General features: G+C 41.2%; 5 protein-coding genes and 1 long non-coding RNA gene across 10 annotated transcripts in view; 3 read left to right on the forward strand and 3 right to left on the reverse strand.

Annotated features, from left to right (window-relative positions):
* The window catches only part of LOC124312826 (exportin-1-like), a 639300-nt gene that overhangs the window by 36966 nt on the left and 581982 nt on the right, over positions 1–20352 (reverse strand). The window lies entirely within an intron of this gene.
* Positions 1–20352, forward strand: part of LOC124312851 (protein nervous wreck-like) — a 39625-nt gene that overhangs the window by 14837 nt on the left and 4436 nt on the right. The gene's annotated exons all lie outside the window — the stretch shown is intronic.
* On the forward strand, positions 2073–7195 carry LOC124312820. Its single transcript, XM_046777300.1, has 7 exons — positions 2073–3495; positions 3568–3682; positions 4304–5140; positions 5222–5519; positions 5581–5806; positions 5869–6126; positions 6194–7195. Exons 1-7 carry the CDS (start codon positions 2327–2329, stop codon positions 6723–6725), a joined length of 3435 nt encoding a protein of 1144 aa, XP_046633256.1. The 5' UTR covers positions 2073–2326; the 3' UTR covers positions 6726–7195.
* LOC124313032 lies at positions 10182–12181 on the reverse strand. The gene is made up of 7 exons (XM_046777700.1): positions 12045–12181; positions 11893–11964; positions 11583–11823; positions 11345–11499; positions 11077–11278; positions 10762–11013; positions 10182–10699 (listed from the first exon to the last, which is right to left on the reverse strand). The coding sequence occupies exons 1-7, from the start codon at positions 12153–12155 to the stop codon at positions 10215–10217; spliced, it is 1518 nt and encodes a 505-aa protein (XP_046633656.1). The 5' UTR covers positions 12156–12181; the 3' UTR covers positions 10182–10214.
* On the forward strand, positions 12824–17693 carry LOC124313666. The gene is made up of 4 exons (XR_006910969.1): positions 12824–13100; positions 13474–13561; positions 16785–16853; positions 17180–17693. It is a non-coding gene; the product is annotated as an uncharacterized LOC124313666 (long non-coding RNA).
* LOC124313031 lies at positions 13731–20210 on the reverse strand. 3 transcript variants are annotated; one of them, XM_046777699.1, is made up of 7 exons: positions 19447–20210; positions 15527–15598; positions 15218–15458; positions 14980–15134; positions 14712–14913; positions 14397–14648; positions 13731–14331 (listed from the first exon to the last, which is right to left on the reverse strand). In XM_046777699.1, the coding sequence occupies exons 1-7, from the start codon at positions 19558–19560 to the stop codon at positions 13850–13852; spliced, it is 1518 nt and encodes a 505-aa protein (XP_046633655.1). In that variant the 5' UTR covers positions 19561–20210; the 3' UTR covers positions 13731–13849. The 3 variants fall into 3 exon arrangements, with proteins under 3 accessions (XP_046633655.1, XP_046633654.1, XP_046633653.1); XM_046777698.1 differs by lacking the exons at positions 14397–14648; positions 14712–14913; positions 14980–15134; positions 15218–15458; positions 15527–15598 and adding exons at positions 18186–18437; positions 18497–18698; positions 18755–18909; positions 18984–19224; positions 19299–19370 and having other exon boundaries at positions 13756–14331; positions 19447–19963; XM_046777697.1 differs by lacking the exons at positions 13731–14331; positions 14397–14648; positions 14712–14913; ... (1 more) ...; positions 15218–15458; positions 15527–15598 and adding exons at positions 17566–18120; positions 18186–18437; positions 18497–18698; ... (1 more) ...; positions 18984–19224; positions 19299–19370 and having other exon boundaries at positions 19447–19721.

Below are 20352 nucleotides of genomic sequence, written 5' to 3' on the forward strand. Positions count from 1 at the left end.
TTCTCCTTTTATGTCTATAAATAATTCATTATTGATTTGAAATTGACACAGTCTATAGCCTCGACTGTCGTTTAAATATTCCCCAAAAAGGACCGTTGAAATATTTGAGTGTTCAATCATTGGGCCGAATTCAACTTTGGGAATATTAGCAACGGGTTTCAATCGAACAATTGCTCAGAGAGAATGTGCGGCCAAACACAAACAAGAGCTAGGCGGATATGGCCAATTAGAAACACAATAGCCTATACGAGCAATTAAACGCACAGCAGCAGCCCAAAAGATTGAACAATCAAAGCCAAGGGTGAATGAAACGCCAGTTGTAATTTAAAAAAAAATAAGTTGTTTATACTATACAGACAACGACGACATGGCCAAGGACTTGGACTTGGCCGAATTCCACACGTTATTAACAGTCTAAATGAATGTTTGCAACTGGACAAACAAACAAATCGGGAAGCCAAAAGCTGCGCCTTATTTCTCCTACCTTTTTCCTAATGACCAAGCCTATTTAGATCCTTTTATAGTCTCTTGTGTGTAATCACGGCAACAGATCAAGGCCAGAAATTCTAAAACATAAAAATATCTAAAGTCGATCATATACACAAAACTTGTACGCACTCGCCGGCGAACGGACCGGATCTATTGAAAAGAAAAAACCGGTCCTTATTTAAACACTCTGGGGCTATGTGCACACGAGTATCATTAGAACATGTAATAAATGTCAGACTATATAGCCAAGGATATCGACTAAAGTATAGGCTGTGGAAATTTTATTTTTTGTTGTTTCCGATCAAAAAATAGGAGCGATTAATAATTATGCAAGGACAAGAATAAAAAAAAAATGAGGTTATTTAGAATTGCTCTTGAAATTAATTGTATCACATATTTTTTTGTATTGAAATTGAGTTTCAAGGGATGACTAAGAGTTGGACGTGATGGTCATCACGATCAGCGGAGCATGCGGGCATTTGACTTTGATCAACTAATTAATCCGTCCTTTTTTCTTTTCTTTTTAAGTAATTAGTGTCTCACGCAAACATGGGTCGGGATCAGTCGTCTAGGACGAAGTGCCCCAATAATAAATTCACCTAAATAAAAATTTAAAAATAAAAAGTTCTTTTTTTTATTTATTTTTATTGACCTGAATTTATTGTTGGCTGTAAAATTATTTTATTCCTTCCGCTTTTTTTCAATGTAATAAAAACCAAGTCGATTATTTATGCAAACACTTTCTAGAGCGCGTCTCTTCTACGTTACGAACAAGATTTTGATGGGGGGGAGCGATAATAACCACATCACAAGAAATGAATTGCAAATGATTTGTCTGTAATGATTTGTTTGACTTGTCGCGTGGCCCAAGGTTATTGCCAATTTGAAATGGGAATGAAATCGTTCGCCTATTTTGCATCGAAGCCAAAAACCCGGAATTTCCCTTTTTGATTGATGCATTCTACATAACCCGAGGAATAAAAAAATCCAAACTAAACAAACTTGTTTACAGTCTCCCGTTCACAATTTGATCATTTCGTTTTCTAAATTCCTTCCTTTGACTGGTGTCGCCATTTTCTCAAATAATCGTCTTCTTTTTTAAAAAAATTCGTCAACTTTTCGTCTTTTTAGTAGACGAAACTCCCCCGCAACTCTGCACGGCCGACAGCAGCCTAGACCTACATTTTGAGTCGGAAAATTAAAAGTCTCAACTTCCGTTATTTGGCGTTTTGATGGCGAAACCGCGAGACCCCATCCGAGATGAGATATTTATTGTTGGGCCCAGTGTTTTGGTGAAAAAGAAGCTTCTTTCTTTTTCAAGGCCTTCCCAAACCGAAAAAAATGGAAGAAAAACCAAAAAACAACTAAAAAATAAGTCTGTGAGCAACAACAACAACAACAAAAAATGAGAAAGTTTGGGTCCGTTCGGGTTTTCTTATTGTCGATTTGTTTCAAGCAGCAACACAGCGAGAAAGAGATAGCCGTGCTGGAACTGGATTGTTCACGAACGTGTGGCATTGACTCTCGCTCGATGGACACACACACACATATTGCATAGTGGCATATAGACTATATATCAGGGACCGGAAAGTACTCGAGCCAGTCCAGTAGATCGCCGACTTTTCGCCCGTGCGCAGTGCCCGTGTGTCCGTCTCCCGTGTTAATTCGCATTTTGTTCATCATCATCACTTGTTGTTGGTTTTGTTTCCCGCAGTGGCAGTTTCATGTGTCGCCCATCCAGCAACAGCAGCCGCCGCCACCTGCCAGAGGATTTAACCCCTCCGCCGACGGATATCCGCCCTGATAGCTCCGAATGCCCTGATCTCCATGCCTAAACATGAATGAGGAGCTGCTGCCCTACGGTGGCAACAGTGTGGCTATTTGTGTCGTCGGCCCCTCAACCGATCCGCAACATCCGCCAACAACAGCCGACAGCAGCAGCACCACTACCACCTTTGTCGCCAATGACAACAAGGAGCCGTCCAAACTCAGCAAGAAATTGAGTAACATTAGTGCCATTAGCGACAATTTCAACAGTTTCATCAATAGTGCCGTCGGCGCTGCCATCGTCGTCTCTAATAATTCCGGCCCAGCTTCATCCACCGCCTCCGCTTCTGCCCAGCAGCCGTCCAGGCGCACCAGTTTGGTCATCGGCCGCAACCGCAAGAAATCGCGCCGCTTGACCCTCACGCAAGTTTGCTCCGAATTCGAGCGGCCCCAACAGCCTCTTCCGCAGCCCAGCAGCGATCCGCCGTCGTCCGTCGTCGCCGTTGGCGACTATGAGCACCTGCCCGTCTCTAGGACGTCCAGTTTGATTTCATTCGCTTCCGTCAGCAGCTCCTCGACGGCCATTTCGTCCATGTCGTCGTCCAGCTCCTCGTCGCCCAAGTCGCTGTCGCAGAGGTCGTCGACGTCGTCGTCCCAGCGCTCGTCCATCTCTTCCGCCTCGGCCCATCCCGAGCGAAAACTCAACCGCATCTTTTCCATTTTGCACTCGATGCAACAGACTTTCCTCCAGGCCCAGCCATTCGCCGCCGCCGCCCAAGCCCAGCAGACCCAAACGGCCGGCGGAGGAGGACACAATGGACCAGCGACGCCACCGTCGCCATCGTCGCAAATGTCGGAGCCGCAGTACATCGTCATGGTCCCGCCGCGATCCACTTCCGTCACGACGGTCCACTCGGACGCCTGCAAGAGCAGCGGCCACGGCCAAAGCCTGAGGCATCACCAATTGCGCCAGGCTCCTTCGCGCCAGCACATTTACGGAATGGGAAGGAGCCAGGAGTCGCTGGCCCTGGCCCAGCCTGGGCCCGGGTCGGGAGTCAACAGCCACCCCAACCATTTGGCCATGGGGGCCATCGACAGGAACCGGCGGTTCGGGTCGGCCAACAGCTGGACTGGCTCGCAATGCTCGGGATTCACTTGCACGACGGTGACGACCAGCACGGAAGGGACCCTGTCGGGCTCGCCATTGGTCCACGCTATGCCGTACCACAAAGACGGATGGTAATTTCATCCATCCATCATTTGAGCTGCCACTCATTCATTCAATTTTATTTGTTGGTTTTTGGTTTATAGGACGTCATTTTTCATCGCCGGGAGTTCGACCTACGCCCAACTTTTAATTGTCGTTTGCATCGTGGCCGCCCTGTCGGAGGTGGTCACCCACAACGTCCCGTTTCTCTACTTTGAGGTACGTACGTTCGACTTTCGCCATGTCTCAAAAAGCTCGGGCTCGCATTTAGAGCGGCGGCCCGGGTCGCTCGCTCCTAATTAGTCAATTTCGTTCAGATCACATAGAGACATTGGCCCGGCTGTAATTGTTTAGACATTTGCTGCTGCTGCTGCTGCTGTCGAGTAATTCGGTTGCCTGAGTCACGAATTGAATGGCCCATTATAATCGGTTGAAAACCAGTTCATCATTATGTAACTGTTTGATAGCAGCAGCAGCAACGTGAAAGTGAAATGGTTGAATTATCCCACCCTATTGCCTGGAGGCAAAACAACCGACTAGTCTACAATCTCTTTAATTCGCCAAAAATCCAAATCTCTTTCTCTCCTTGTGTGCACCAGTTGAAATAAAAATAATAATAATAATAGTAATAGTCATCATAATGATAATAATAGGGTCAGATTAAAAACAATTTGCCAACCAGCTGAAAATAACCCGGTCACGATTCTGCAAATGTTTAGTTACTTTCCTTAATATTGGTTTTTTGTGTGTGGACCCATTTAAATCAAATAGTCCAGTCCGTTTCCATTTCATTTTGGACTTCCAAGAACAAATGTTTTTCTAATGTATTTATAATTTCAGGGATTTTTCACTTACATGTACTCGGTGTCGATCCTGTTCTTTCTCTACGTGTTCGGCTATTTGCTGCGCTCCAAGCGGAGGCGGGAGCAGAAGAAGCGACTGCGCAAATTGAACAAATTGAGGCGGACCCAAATGAGCAGCGGCGGTGGTCCTGGCCCGTCGGGTCATCAGGATCACGAGAAAGATATTGGCATCAGCGGCAGCTCCTACAGGAGCAACAGGAGCGCATCAGTGGCCATGGAAAGCGAAACCATGGCCAGTACGTCGACCCTCAACCGGTTCATCACTGGCATCAGGAGCCAAAGGCGCAGGTTCAGTCGAGCCGGACCGGATGGTGTCAACAATTTGGCCCTGGAAATTGGAACGGACGGCGGGAGGATCGAGTCTCCGTCATGCTCCAAACCGGCAGGCCATCATCACCATCCGTCATCCAGCGGATCGGGCAGCAGCAGCAGCAAGAACCTGCAATGGACCCCGTCGTCGGTGGGTTTCAATTTGGTCGACGAGTCGCCCAGTGAAATCGTTTCTTACGCCATGAACAGCGACAATGTCGTCATCCCCAGCGGCGAAATAACCGGTACTCGCACTCACGGTGGCGGCGGTAAAATCAAGAAATTGAAAGTGTCCAACAACGAGCACAGCCACGGCAGTTTCTTCTTAAGGGCCGGCGCCGTGGCTTTCGGCCTGGGCACCATGATCTACGACGGCCTGGAATTCGGCGCTTTCCTGGAAGTGCCGCCCGATTCGCCGTGTTTCGCTCTCCTGCGCGGACTCAATCCCGTCCTTCACGCCGCATTCGTCTTCCTCCAAATGTACTTCATCTTCATCTCCGCCAGGGTATCATTTCACTTTTCCATCTTTTCTCTTTTTTAAAATAATTCTAATTCGTTTTTCTCTTGGCCTATTTTCTTTGTCCAGTTAAATATTCACAAATTCAAAGCAATTGCTCGATTCGGTTTGATGCATTGCCTGGCCACCAACGTTTGCGTTTGGATCCGCACTTTGGTCAGGGAGTCGCTCAAGGAGATCAATCACCACCACGAACATCACCCGAAAGGTGCCGAGCAATTCCAAATGGCGGCCCAACAGCAGCAAATGGCGGCCTCTAGTGCTGCCACCGCCGCCGATACCCAGGCCTTTCTGCACCACATGGCCGAGGCTGTGGCGGCCGCCGTCGGCAGCGAAGAAGACGGTAGCTCATCCGTTTACGAATTTGGTATTGGAATTATTAGAATTTTTTTAAATTGAAATGAAAGGCCTTGAATTGAATTTTCCAGTGAACGACACGTTGGCCGAAGCGCTCAGCGCTGCCATCGAAGTCAAAAGTAAAGAAAAGTCACATCTGTGGGAATTGACGGGCAACGTCTCGTGCGGCCGCCACATTTTCCTGGGCGAACTCATCATGAAAGCCGCCCCTTTTCTCTATCCGTTTCTCATTGAATATTCGCTGATTGGCGCCGGGGTTCTTTACGTCATTTGGGCCAACATCGGACTCAATCCAAAGTAAAATAAAATTCATTTAGAAATTCAATTCGACTACTAAATGTGTGGCTGCAAAATAATAGGTACAAGACGGAAGAGGATCACAACGAAGATTCCACCTGGAACAGCAAATCTCGGCAGTTGAGGGTCGATTGCGTCGGGGCCTCCAAGGGACTTTTCATGGGCCTTTTTGTACTGACGGCCGCGCTGCTCTGCCTCATCCTCTTCTTCATCTTTGCCCCGCAGCCGCAATTCCATCGGCTCGGACTCTTTTTGGCCGATTCCGCCCATTTGTCTTTACTCCTCTTCTCCCTCTGTGCCATGGCCATCGGCTCCTACAGGTTTCCATCCATTGAAATTTACTCTCAATTTTAATTTAAATCATTTGATTTTTCTATTCCAAAAAAGGGCCCGGCACCTTCACTTCCATTCGGAGCATATGGAAGAGTTGGGCAGCATTTTGTTGAGGGTCTCTGCCCTGGGCATTTTCGCTTATTCCGTTTTCTCGATGATCGCCGGAGCCTTTGCCAATCAGGAGACGGACGAGCCGCCCGTTTTGGTTTTCATCAACGGACTCCTGTCCGTCGTGGAAGTGACGATGCAGATGCTCTTCATCTCGGACATGTCGAGACGACGAGTCAATTCCATCGATCAGGATCGAGAGAAGCCGGGCAGACAGGCCGTCACTTTTCTGCTCATCACCAACTTGACCCTGTGGCTCGTCTACACTTTTGAAATGCAAAAAGTCGAAGCCAATCCCGTCCAGCTCAACTTTTACGGCTTCCTGCCGTGGGCCATCGTCCAGCGCATCACGTTGCCCCTTTGCATCTTTTACCGGTTCCATTCGGCCATGGTCTACGCTGAAATTTGGAAGAATTCGTACCGGTATCACGGGCCTTCTCTAGAGGAAGCCCTGCCCAACCAGTACATCATATCCTGAAGTGAAGGGAATAATCATTATTTAATCTTTTTTAAAAAAATTGTACGTGTGGACGTGCTGTGTGTGCGTGTATCTATTTGTGAGTGCCCGTGCTTGTTGTGGAAGCCAATTTTTCATTATTTAAAACAATCGCCAAACACCACACCTACTTATCCTGTCTTTTGGGGGCTGTGCACAGCACAAGGCGCCCATGTGGGGATTTAATTGATTTCATTCATGTATACCAGGGCGCCCCCCTTGCAACAGTGACAACATCGAAGGCATTTGAATGATTTCCCTCGTTATGAATTACGAGGCCGGTTTTCGCGTTCGACTTGATTGCCACTCTAAAAATTAACTTATTTTTTCAAATAGAAATCTAACATCTCTCTCTCTCTCTCGATACAAATTGAAGAAGTGATTAATTGAAGGTTACGGTTTCTAATAATTGTGACATTGAACTATGGATAATACAAAAAACGTCGTGGATAGTTGGAGCTTTTATTTGTTTTTGCTTTTGGCGCCATTTAGTGCAAAGGAACAGCCTCTAGTGATAAGTTTTGACACTAGACTGTAAAATGATTATGTCGTCTGCTTTGACATCCGATTCCGATTTCCGATTACAAGTTAAGACGGTCGGACCTATTGCCATGCCGGTCCGACAGGGCAATAGCCATAGAGGGCTATTGCCCTGTCAGTGCAAAAAACCCCATCTAGCGACGTCCATCGCATTTTACATTACGTACATACATTTTTACTTTGGTCTATGCCTCAGTATGCCTGCAGTATTCCACCCCGGAGTCCTTTTCTTAAATAAATTGTCTCGGTCACGACTCACGGATCCTGTTTTATCATGTATGTGTAATGCCTATGCCTATGCCCCCGTCACAAACTAATTGATGGATATGATGATTCTTAAAATCTATCATTTTTACTGAATTCTCAGGTTTGATAACCATAATGTAATAGTAAGCGTCTTTCCCATCTTGATCAGTGCAAATCAGTGCTAACAAATAATCATGCAATTAATTAGACATCATGAAGGTTAAAGGGACGCGCTAGTTAAAGCGCTATACATCACACGGTGCACTTTAGTGTGATAATAAATCATCGCGGAAATGTGAAGACGATCGACATGAGATTGGGATTATTCACGATAATTGTGGGAAGATGCAACGTGGAGATTACATGGCCTAGAGATTTAAAAATCAGGGATGGAATAGAGAGTGATCTTACTTTACACAAGATACAACATTTTCGGTGGCTCTTATAGTGTAAAAATGGAATAGAGAGAGAGATAGTAGGCCTACACAGCCACGAGTGACGGTAAACACACTCTTGGGTAAAATTAGAAGCCATGTAGGACGGCATTACTCTATTTTAATTAAAATTCTATTATTCAAACTCTATAAACTAAAAAATTTAATTGCTGGTACAGGATACAAAGGTAGATTTCAATGTCACGGTATCAGTTCGATCTTTAAAAATTCAGTGAGCTTTCCGTCTTATTGGTTAAAAATATTACCTAACGTTGTTCGTTTATCATTAGGCGGTGATTAATGTGTTTAAAAAAATAATTGACCCGGTGGAAGAAAAGAATAAAAAAAGTGAAACGATTCAGTGCCACCGCGCCCAAGCAACATTTTTTTAAGTAGCAGGATGGCAATATTTCATGTGTGATGTGTTCATGATTTGTTTAATTAGAATAACTGAATAATGAATTTCCGTCAATTCTCTCAGTCGTAAGAGAGTGAACGGTGATCCATACGCAGCCAGTTCTGCATAAAACGGGATTCCTGTCGGTTTAGTAGTTCAAATCTTCCTTTTATCTTTCTTGTTTGATTCACACGTAACGTGGGAATCAATCAGCAGAAAAGGCGGTTATGGTGAGTCACGTTGCTGGTCGATGTTTATTCAAGGTCGTAAACAACCCCTCGCACCCCATTCTGACTTCTGAGAATTCCGGCTCAACCTTCAGCCAAACAAGGTCAAGGGGGGTGACTGAGGGTGACTCACTTTGTTGTTGTAAATAAACCATGTAAACACAACAAATGCGTTGCGTTTTTCAAAAATATGGTTAACTAGAACAATTTTGCAAAACTATTCATCAATATTTATACGCAATTTCATAAAATATCCACAATTAATATACCCTAGCTAACTTAATTTTACGCTAGTTTTGTTTGGATCAAAACACGGTCAAATAAAAAAACCGATAAACTATTTTCTTGTAAACTAATTCCAAATTGAGGTTGATATTATCGTAAAACAAATTAAATTAAAAATTTTCTGGGATATTTTTACAATAACGTTCCATATTACATTACAACTTACAATGCCGTTAATTCTACATAGCATTCATACATGGATTCAGAAAGGCTTCCATTTTTTTTTTACTTTTGTATAGGTGAATACTGAATAGGTGATGTCATGCTATTTTAATATTTTTGTTATGGAAAAGAAATCGCAAACATCCCTTCAGGGTACCTTGCTAATAACGCAGGTAGTTCACTATTTTACATATGTTTTTCGTAAATAAAAGCTTTGCTTATAAAAATTAAAAATATTTGTAATTTTTTACCCTGTGCATCTTATTTAAACCCAATCCTATTAAAGTTAGTTCTGGATTCAGAAAGGCTACCATAGCCGTCGCCAGATGGGGGTTTTAACACTGACAGGGCAATAGCCCTCTATGCCTATTGCCCTGTCGGACCGGCATGGCAATAGATTTCACGAGTTAAGACCAGACTAGAGAAAGTCTTCTCACATTTGTTCGCTGCTGGGATTTCGATTGATTCTTCATTATTCATTCTTGTGGTGGTCAGATGTATCGACGTGCATCGTTAATTGATCACTGTGTCTAGACGATTAAACTCACTATGTGGAAAATTGCCCTGGTCACATGTTTAGATTTTTCGAACGAAAACGATTGATTTCAATCTCGTGGCATTTGAAATAAGTTGGCCATGTTTCTCCATAAAGCTTAAGTTGTGGAATGTGTGTGTTATAATTTCAGGTAAAATGCTATTCATTCAATTATGTGTCTTTCTTTATTGCCTGGTCTGCAACAGAAAAGGAAAGCAAATTGAACTGAGAATGGGAAATCATTCAGATACAGGCACGGTTATATCTTTTACAAAAAATGTAAGACCAATTTGCATTTCCTATATAAATAGTCTTGCATCTCTATTTTTCATTAGAAGAAGGAACATTCAATTGGCTTAATTTAGTATTCACTTCTGTAGTACACAATATGTATCATGTAATTCCACTTTGATCCTTGAAATGCAATAAGCAAGTTAAAGAGATTGAAATATAGGCTTTTCTTATCAGCTGTTGAACCGTTTTGTAATATTGCTAATATTATGTCTGTTGTTTTCACAGGTTGCTCCAGAACATTCCAAGAACATCAGGTGGAAAAAGCTTGTGTGGCTGTCACACAGGTTAGTTGATTTTAATTTTTTTTTCTATTGATTCAACTCTCTTGTTATAAGTATTTTATACAATTGATCAATTGGTTCGGGTCAGCGAAATGTCTTCTTGTAGAAGCCATCCAGTAAAATGAGTGTAGTTGTTACCATCCAGGAAAGCCCCGGCTGAAATAGAGAATATCTCAGCCCAAATTTGTTCTCCCACCTGCAACTGCAATGTCGATTGTAATGAAAATGTTTCAAATGTAATTAAAGAGGAACTGGTCGAACTAGCATGCCCATTTGCGATCCTACTACCACTTTTAGTGAGACATATATCGATTTTAAATCTAGAAGAAGAAGTAGCCGGAAAAAACCCAAGCCCAGACAGGGAGAAAAAATATGTTCCAGTTCGGGGTGCTGTGAATTTCCCTGTTTGCAAATCCATGGCTCCACCTACGTTGAGTATTTCAACATCAAACGGAATCGGTGTGTTTGTTTGGTTGAACGAGACATAGTTTCTCTGAACGTAGAAATAAGTAGGAGAAGAAATGATGTCATCAAATCCGATCCATCTCTGGAAACCTGTCATTAATTCAATCGAGACATTCAAAAAAGTTGGTAGAAATGCGAATTATTTTCTTTACCCGCGTCACTAGGCAACTTTGTAAAATCGCAGTAGACACTTTCCACCATTTTGGATCCCATAACCGAATACAATCCACTCAGGGAGTGTCCAATCCTCCAGAGATCTTCGCACGATTTCGGCATTCCCGTGACGGCCACTTGTCCTGAGCATTCGAAACGGCCTAGGGTGTGCACTCCGGTAGAACTGGCCAGTTGAGTCCGACCAAAATTGAGTCGGGTAATGGGCAGTACATTCTTGTCGGTGATGACCCCTTAAAATGTTTATACAATAAGGTTTAAGAAGGGAAAGAAACATTTCAATTCATTTAACTAACCGCTATCGGCTAGTTGGACTGGCGCAGTCGCGTCGCAGTTGCACTCCAGTGTAGCATCGACGCAATTGTTATCGATTCCACATTGGCAGGTGTGGACATTTGTGCTGCTACCGGACCAAAAGTATTTTGCGTTTCCATTTCTATCGTTCCACCAGGCATATGCGATGTTGTCGAATTCGAAAGGGGCGTAATAGCAGTCGTACTAAAGGATTGTCATAATTCGTTATTTTGTTTTTCATGATCCACTGGTTTTTAAAGCCTAAGTTACTTTAATTGACTGGTGACATTCGTTAGATAATTGCGCCAAAGCGGCCATTTGCCTGCTGGTTGCGTTGTAGTTGATGGCCTTTGAGTAGCAACCAGGTTCTGCGCAGTGTCCAACATCCAACGACATTTCCGTATCATGCACAACTGATGTCGATCCTGCATGTTTTATATTTGATTGCAAAAGAAAGTTTTCCCCTTTTAAATTTATCAACGGTTATTACAACTTATTTTTTAAATACCTGAATCCATATCACAGTAAACGTAGATGGGATCATCACCAACGGCTTGACCGTCTGGATCGATCCAGTGCATTCCGGATGTGAGAGACGGATCCGCTAGACGAGCTTCCCTGCACGTCCGTGGCATGGCGCTCCTTGCATTTGATTTACTGCTGATTTCGTTCAATCCTGATACCGATAATTTCGAGTTTATTCTTTGTTCATTTAGAAGGGCAAGTTCCAATCGAGTTACTTTTTCTTCCTGTCAATTTAAAAAAGTCATATTTATAGTTTATTTATTTCAGTAACAAGCTAAGATAGTAGTGCTTACATGTTGTTGAACCTTGAGTTCCAGTGCTTCTAGTCGACTGTCTTTTATTGCCAACATTTGCTTCATTTCATTCTTTAAACAGTTCCAAAATTAAAAAAAGAAATGGAATTAGTTTAAGTGAACAATTTTGGAATGGCAAAGAAATGACTTACGAAATTATTGGTTAACTGCTCAAATCTGTCCTCGAGTGAGAGTCCATTGGCCACTGGGCCAGCCGCAAGAAAAATAACTGCGCAATATAGTAACTTGAAGTAACGCGTCATCTTTCAGCCTTTCGAAAGCTTCAAGTGAGAACGAATAACTTTCCAACGACTTCCTACGCCCATTTTATAAAGCGCCTGTGTTATTAAGCGATCAGTTTGCAGTTGTATAAGAAACAGATAGAAGCAGATATAGGTGTGTTAGGAAACCTTTGATGTTTGATGTAATTTTTTTAAATATTTTTCTCGATCGACAAACAAAAACCAGCAGTTATTGGATTACTTGATAAACGTAAAAATATACTTGCAGAGTTGAAATGCTTATTGTTTGGTATTCGAGTACTTGCTTTTCCCTTTGTCCTGTCACCGATTCACTGATATAGAGATTGTGGCGTGTTTGCTCCCGATAAACTTGTTTGTTGAGGCTGTAGACATATTTTGATACGTTTGCTCAATTAAATTCAAATGCTATGCTTTAGATGCCTCTTTGGGATGCTATCAATTATTGGGAGACTTTATCAGTTTTATATCATCTAATAATTGTGACATTGAACCCTAGGTAATACGAAAACGTCGTTGATAGTTGGATACTTTCATTCGATTTCGGATTTTGTTTGTAAGTTTGCTTTTGGCGCCATTTAGTGTCAAAAGGTTCAGCCTCTAGTGTTCAGTTTTGACACTAGACTCTGCGACTAAACTTGTGTTGTTGTCGTCTGCCATCACATCTCTCACCGAACTAAGTCGTAAGTTGCATCTCACACTTATCCGGATTTTGAACGAGAATCATTGATTAAATGAGTTTCATTTTCTTGGTGGTCTGGTTATAGGCATCAGCATGCTTTAATTGATCACGGTGTCTAGACAGTAAAACTCGCAATGTGGAAAGTTCGGAAGATGGAAGGTTACATGTTTGAATTTTCAGAATGAAAACGATTGATTTCAATCTCGTGCATGTGGAATTGGCCATGTTCCTCCAAAGTTTGAATTGTGGAAAGTTCGTTTTATCAGGTAATATGTTTTTCATTAAACTATCTGTCTTTCTTCTTTTAACTGGTCTGCTTCAGAAAGAGATATTAGATGAGCTGAGAATAAGAAATCATTCAGCTACAGGCATAGTTAAAGATTAATATCATTTTATGTTTTCTTTAATTCATTCTGGATCCTCATTTTTCATGAGAGTAAGGGATTCACTTGTGTGGTAGTACTTAAGCTGTCCACACAATTTGGCTTTGAACCTTGATTGATTAATGATCTGATGGCCTTGTCCTTTTATTTACTGTAATACAATCAGCAAGTTAAAGAGATTGAAATATAGGCTTTGCTTATCAGATGTTGAACCGATTTTGGAATATTGCTAATATTATTTCTGTTGTTTTCATAGGCTTCTCCAGAACATCAAATCTCAAAAACATCTCCAAAACCCAAGAACATCAGGTGGAGCAAAACGAGCTTGTGTGGATATCACACAGGTTAGTCAATTGTCATTTTTTTCTTCATTCAGCTCTCTGTTATAAGAGTCTTGCAAGCGATTGGTTACATTTCCTTGATTAACAGAGCTCAGAATTTTTCACAATTGTCAATTACGACGTGAGAACGCCGTTTGTGGCGATAATTTTTTGTTCAAACGATCCTTTTTTTTTGGACAGCGATGGCTGCTGTATTTGACGTATTCTTCACAGTTTGTTTTTCTTAACAATAAGCATTACAGATGTAGTCTACATTCCAAATGCTAAACAAGTTTAGATACATTGTGAAATTTAGATAACATTCAGGGAAAGAGAAATGTCTTCTTGTAGTAGCCATCCAGTAAAATGAGTGTAACCAAAACCATCCAGATAAGCCCCTGCAGAAATACTGGTTATCTCTACCCAAATTTGTTCTCCCACTTGCAACTGCACCGTCGATTGTAATGAAAATGTTTCGAACATATTTCCGGGACTGGTCGAACCACAATAAGCATTTGCGAAGATACTGCCATTTTTAAAGAGACGTACGTACATCCTAAGGTTCAAAGAAGAAGCTGGGAAGTACCCAAGTCCTGACAGGGAGAAAAAATATTTTCCTGTTCGGGGTGCCGTGAATTTCCCTGATTGCAAATCCATGGCTCCTCCAATATTGAGTATTTCAACATCGAACGGAATCGGTGTGTTTGTTTCATTAAAGACTTGGGAGCCTCTCTGAACGTAGAAGTAAGTGGGAGAAGAAATGATGTCGTCAAATCCGATCCACTGCTGGAAACCTGTCATGAATATAATCGAGTAATTCGTAAAAGTTGGAGAACTTTGGTAGAAATGTTTTCTTTACCCGCGTCACTAGGCAATTTGGTAAAATCGCAGTAGATACTTTCCACCATTTTGGATCCCATAACCGAATACAGTCCACTCAGGGAGTGTCCAATCCTCCAGAGATCTTCGCACGATTTCGGCATTCCCGTGACGGCCACTTGTCCTGAGCATTCGAAACGGCCTAAGGTGTGCACTCCGGTAGAACTGGCCAGTTGAGTCCGACCAAAATTGAGTCGGGTAATGGGCAGTACATTCTTGTCGGTGATGACCCCTTAAAATGTTTATACAATAAGGTTTAAGAAGGGAAAGAAACATTTCAATTCATTTAACTAACCGCTATCGGCTAGTTGGACTGGCGCAGTCGCGTCGCAGTTGCACTCCAGTGTAGCATCGGCGCAGTTGTTATCGATTCCACATTGGCAGGTGTGGACATCTGTGTTACCACCAGACCAAAAGTATTTTGCATTTCCATTTCTATCGTTCCACCAGGCGTATGCGATGTTGTCGAATTCGAGAGGGGCGTAATAGCAGTCGTACTAAAGGATTGTCATAATTCGTTATTTTGTTTTTCATAATCCACTGCATTTTAAAGCCTAAGTTACTTTAATTGACTGGTGACATTCGTTAGATAATTGCGCTAAAGCGGCCATTTGCCTGCTGGTTGCGTTGTAGTTGATGACCTTTGAGTAGCAACCTGGTTCTGCGCAGTGACCAACATCCAACGACATTTGGGTATCATGCACAACTGATGTCGATCCTTCATGTTTTATAAATGATTGCAAAAGAAAGATTTCCCCTTTTACATTTATCAACGATTATTACAACTTATTTTTTAAATACCTGAATCCATATCACAGTAAACGTAGATGGGATCATCACCAACGGCTTGACCGTCTGGATCGATCCAGTGCATTCCGGATGTGAGAGACGGATCCGCTAGATGAGCTTCCCTGCACGTCCGTGGCATGGCGCTCCTTGCTATTGACTTGCTGCTGATTTCATTTAATTCCGTTGACGATAATTTCGAGTTTATTCTTTGTTCATTTAGAAGGGCAATTTCCAATCGAGTTACTTTTCCTTCCTGTCAATTTAAAAAAGTCAAATTTATAGTTTATTTGTTTTAGTAAAAGCTAAGATAGTAGCGCTTACATGTTGTTGAACCTTGAGTTCCAGTGCTTCAAGCCGACTATCTTTTATTGTCAACATTTGCTTCATTTCGTTCTTTAAACAGTTCCAAATGAAAAAAATAAAATAAAATAAATGGAATTGGTTAAAGGAACAGTTTTGGAATGGCAAAGAAATGACTTACAAAATCATTGGTTAACTGTTCAAATCTTTCCTCGAGTGTGAGTCCATTTGCCATAGGGCCAGCCACAAGCAAAATAACTGCGAAAAATGCTATGTTGAAGTAGCGCGTCATGTTTAGCCTTTCGAAAGCTTCAAGTGAGAACGAATGACTTTCCGACATCTTTCTACGCCATTTTATAGGGCACGAGAATTATAAAGCGATCAGTTTGTAGTTGTATGACAAACAGATAGAAGCAGATATAGGTGTGTTAGGAAACCTTTTGTGTTTGATTTATTTTTTTCTCCATCGACAAACAAAAGCGTGCAACAGTTATTGGATTACTTGATAAACGAAATACTTGCAGAGTTGGACTGCTTATTGTGTGGTAGCCTATTCAAGTACTTGCTTTTCCCTTTGTCCTGTCACCGATTCACTATTTCACTGATAAGGAAATTGTGGCATGTTTACTCCTGATAAACTTGTTTGTTGAGGCTGTAGACATATTTTGATACGTTTGCTCAATTAAATTCAAATGCTATGCTATAGATGTCTCTTTGGGATGCTATCAATTTTATAGACTTTATCAGTTTTATATCATCTAATAATTGTGACATTGAACCCTAGGTAATACGAAAACGTCGTTGATAGTTGGATACTTTCATTCGATTTCGGATTTTGTTTGTAAGTTTGCTTTTGGCGCCATTTAGTGTCAAAAGGTTCAGCCTCTAGTGTTCAGTTTTGACACTAGACTCTGTGACTAAATTTGTGATCTTGTCGTCTGCTTTGTTCCTTTGACATCCGAGTCTCTGGGATCTGATCATGTTATAAATTGACAGCGACCAAGTCAAATCTTTAATGTGTTCGCCGTTCGGATTTCGAGAGAATGATTGATTTTCTATTTTCCATCCTCGTGGTCGTCAAATGCATCGCCATGCATGGCCAAGTAAAACTCACAATGTGGAAAGTTCACATGTTAATATTTTCGGAATGGAAACGATTGATTTTCAATCTCTTGGCATGTGAAGTTGGCCATGTTCCTCCATGAAGTTTAGATTGTGGAAAGTTCGTTGTAAGGTAAAATGCTATTCACTAAACTATGTGTCTTTTTTCTTTTGCCAGGATTGCGACAGAAAGATATATTAGACAAAAAAAAAGCTGAGAATAGGAAATCATTCAGCTACAGGCACGGTAATATCTTTAACATAAAATTTTAAACCAATTAACATTTTGGTCATAAATTGTTTTAGATCCCTATTTTTCATGAGACAACAAAGAGATTATCAACAGGTTTAATTTAGTTTTCACTTGTGTACTACTAAGTAGAGTAGTTACATGAAATTCATAACTTTTCAAAGATGTCTTTGTCTCTTTGATCCTTCATTGATTTGGGGGCCTTGTCCTTTTTTTTATTGAAATGCAATAAGCAGGCTCATGTGATTGAAGCATTAGCTTTGCTTGTCATATGCTAAATAGATTTCTCAATTTTGCTTAAATTATTTCTTTTGTTTTCATAGGCAGCTCTAGAACATCAGATGTCAAGAACATCTCCATAACCCATGAACATCAGGCGGACTGAAATGAGCTTGTGTGGATGACCCACAGGTAAGTCGATTTTCATTTGCTCATAATTCAGTTCTGTTAAATGGAATATTCCGCATTCGATCAATCGGTTACTTTTTTACTTGATCATAGCACAATTTTCATGTTTTCCACAATTTCTTATGCTTATTCCCACTTTGCTGTTGTTTGTTGCCTTTAATTATGGAATGTAGTCTTAAGGGATTTTTTTTATTACATTCTTTTAGTTACTAACCTCTAGTGACTTTATTGTTTCAGAATTTTATGATTTGATCAATTTTCGATCAGAGAAAGTTGCGTTGTTGGCGGATTTATCATTGAATTTTTCGTAAGGTTGATTTTATTTTTACTGCTGTTTTCTCAGGAGGTTTACTTGTTTACATACATCGAGAGATTTAGATAACATTAAGAGACAGAGAAATGTCTTCTTGTAGAAGCCAACCAGTAAAATGAGTGAAGTTGTTACCATTGAAGTAAGCTCCTGCTGTAAAAATGTTTATCTCTACCCAAATTTGTTCTCCCATTTGCAACTGCACCGTTGATTGTAATGAATATGTATCGTAAATATTTCCGGGACTGGTCGAACCACAATAAGCCCATGCGATCGCACCACCATTCTTTAAGACCTGTAGATGCATTGCTTGGTTGGAAGAAGAAGCTGGGAAATACCCAAGTCCTGACAGGGAGAAAAAATATGTTCCGGTTCGAGGTGCTGTGAATTTCCCTGTTTGTAAATCCATGGCTCCACCTACGTTGAGTATTTCAACATCAAACGGAATCGGTGTGTTTATTTGGTTGAACGAGACATAGTTTCTCTGAACGTAGAAATAAGTAGGAGAAGAAATGATGTCATCAAATCCGATCCATCTCTGGAAACCTGTCATGAATATAATCGAGTAATTCGTAAAAGTTGGAGAACTTTGGTAGAAATGTTTTCTTTACCCGCGTCACTAGGCAACTTGGTAAAATCGCAGTAGACACTTTCCACCATTTTAGATCCCATAACCGAATACAATCCACTCAGGGAGTGTCCAATCTTCCAAAGATCTTCGCACGATTTTGGCATTCCCGTGACGGCCACTTGTCCTGAGCATTGAAAACGACCTAGGGTGTGCACTCCAGTAGAACTGGCCAGTTGAGTCCGACCGAAATTGAGTCGGGTAATGGGCAGTACGTTCTTGTCAGTGATGATCCCTGAATTATTGGTAGTTGCAGTAAAGATTAAAAAGACAAGTTAAATCTATTAAATTCACCATTGTCGGCCAGTTGTGCTGGCGCAGTCGCGTCGCAGTTGCACTCCAGTGTAGCATCGACGCAGTTGTTATCGATTCCACATTGGCAGGTGTGGACATCTGTGTTACCACCAGACCAAAAGTATTTTGCATTTCCATTTCTATCGTTCCACCAGGCGTATGCGATCTTGTCGAATTCGAAAGGGGCGTAATAGCAGTCGTACTAAAGAATTGGCATAATTTATTCATGATCCACTGGGATTTTAAAGCCAAATTTACTTTGATCGACTGGTGACATTCGCTAGATAATTGCGCCAAAGCGGCCATTTGCCTGATGGTTGCGTTGTAGTTGATGACCTTTGAGTAGCAACCAGGTTCTGCGCAGTGTCCAACATCCAACGGCATTTTGGTATCGTGCACAACTGATGTCGATCCTGCACGTGCCGATGCAAAAAGAACCGTTTTCACTTCTTGAATTTATCTTTTATTTCAATAGAACATCTTTTACCTGAATTCATGTCACAGTAAACGTAGATGGGATCATCACCAACGGCTTGACCGTCTGGATCGATCCAGTGCATTCCGGATGTGAGAGTTGGATCCGCTAGATGAGCTTCTCTGCACGTCCGTGGCATGGCGCTCCTTGCTATTGATTTTCTTCTGATTTCAATTAATTCCGTTGACGATAATTTCGAGTTGATTCTTTGTTCATTTAGAAGGGCAAGTTCCAATCGAGTTACTTTTTCTTCCTTTCAATTTAAAAAAGTCATATTTAGACTATAGTTTATTTATTTCAGTAACAAGCTAAGATAGTAGCGCTTACATGTTGTTGAACCTTGAGTTCCAGGGCTTCTAGTCGAATATCTTTTATTGCCAACATTTGCTTCATTTCATTCTTTTAACAGTTCCAAAATTTAAAAAATTGAATTAGTTAAAGACATAATTTTAGAATGGTAAAAAAAATAACTTACGAAATTATTGGTTAACTGCTCAAATCTGTCCTCAAGTGAGAGTCCATTTGCCACTGAGCCAGCTGCAAGAAAAATTACTGCGCAAAATACTACGTTGAAGTAGCGCGTCATCATTTAGCCTTTCGAAAGCTTCAATTGAGAACGAATGATTTTCCAGTGACTTTCATCGCCCATTTTATAAGGCAAGTGAATTATTAGGCGATCATTTTGCAGTTTCATCATAAACAGATAAGATAGGCAGGGGAAAAATCTTTTTTGTGCGTGCCCTACTTTTGTTTTTCAGTATTTATTTTTTCCAATCGACAAATGAGAGTTGAAAGGTGCAAAAGTTATTGGGTCAATTGATAAACGTCCAAATATATCCGAAATACTTACTGCGTGGTGTTCAAAAAGTTTTTCCCACTTATATAGGAATAGGGACATGTTTACTTGGTATAAAATTGATGTTTGTTAAGTTCGAACCACAAAGATATTGCGGGTTTCCCCTTTTTTTGAAATATTTGCTCAATTCAAATGCCTTGGAGGCGCCCTCATTGGGAGTCTATCAGTTATTGGATCAGAGTTTTACAAATCAAAGTCGCGTTGATTTAAAGAAACATTTTATCTGTCTTTCCATCCATTTTCCTTCCTTTATTTGTCTCCAGGACTCTGATACTGAAACTGTGTCTGTTATTCCGTTCAACACTTTGCCCTTTTACAATGCATGAACGTACAGTGGGAGAAGCTATTTCCCGTTTAAATTTCTATCAGTATTCCACTATGGTATTCACTTAGCGGCATTTTCTGTTAGCAAATCTCATTTGGAAGGCGCTTAATTTTAACGAGACAAGGCCTGCCCTTCACCTGAATTCCATATTGAAATAATTCTTCCTAGTATTTCTTTTTAGTTTTTACTAATCAGATTAA

This window comes from Daphnia pulicaria, chromosome 9, assembly GCF_021234035.1.
Source record: "Daphnia pulicaria isolate SC F1-1A chromosome 9, SC_F0-13Bv2, whole genome shotgun sequence".
Lineage (NCBI taxonomy): Eukaryota > Metazoa > Arthropoda > Branchiopoda > Diplostraca > Daphniidae > Daphnia > Daphnia pulicaria.

Bases quoted from the DNA above. Each gene is read 5' to 3' on its own strand.
- LOC124313032 (XM_046777700.1), bottom strand. From the start codon at position 12,155: ATGACGCGTTACTTCAAGTTACTATATTGCGCAGTTATTTTTCTTGCG. The intron at 11,965-12,044 runs GTAAGTCATTTC...AACTGTTTAAAG, and splicing joins AGCAGTTAACCAATAATTTC to AATGAAATGAAGCAAATGTT. The intron at 11,500-11,582 runs GTATTTAAAAAA...TAAAACATGCAG, and splicing joins TTACTGTGATATGGATTCAG to GATCGACATCAGTTGTGCAT.
- LOC124312820 (XM_046777300.1), top strand. From the start codon at position 2,327: ATGAATGAGGAGCTGCTGCCCTACGGTGGCAACAGTGTGGCTATTTGT. The intron at 5,141-5,221 runs GTATCATTTCAC...TTCTTTGTCCAG, and splicing joins TCATCTTCATCTCCGCCAGG to TTAAATATTCACAAATTCAA. The intron at 5,520-5,580 runs GTATTGGAATTA...TGAATTTTCCAG, and splicing joins CTCATCCGTTTACGAATTTG to TGAACGACACGTTGGCCGAA.
- LOC124313031 (XM_046777699.1), bottom strand. From the start codon at position 19,560: ATGATGACGCGCTACTTCAACGTAGTATTTTGCGCAGTAATTTTTCTT. The intron at 15,459-15,526 runs GTAAGCGCTACT...TTAAATTGACAG, and splicing joins AACTCAAGGTTCAACAACAT to GAAGGAAAAGTAACTCGATT. The intron at 15,135-15,217 runs GTATTTAAAAAA...TAAAACATGAAG, and splicing joins TTACTGTGATATGGATTCAG to GATCGACATCAGTTGTGCAT.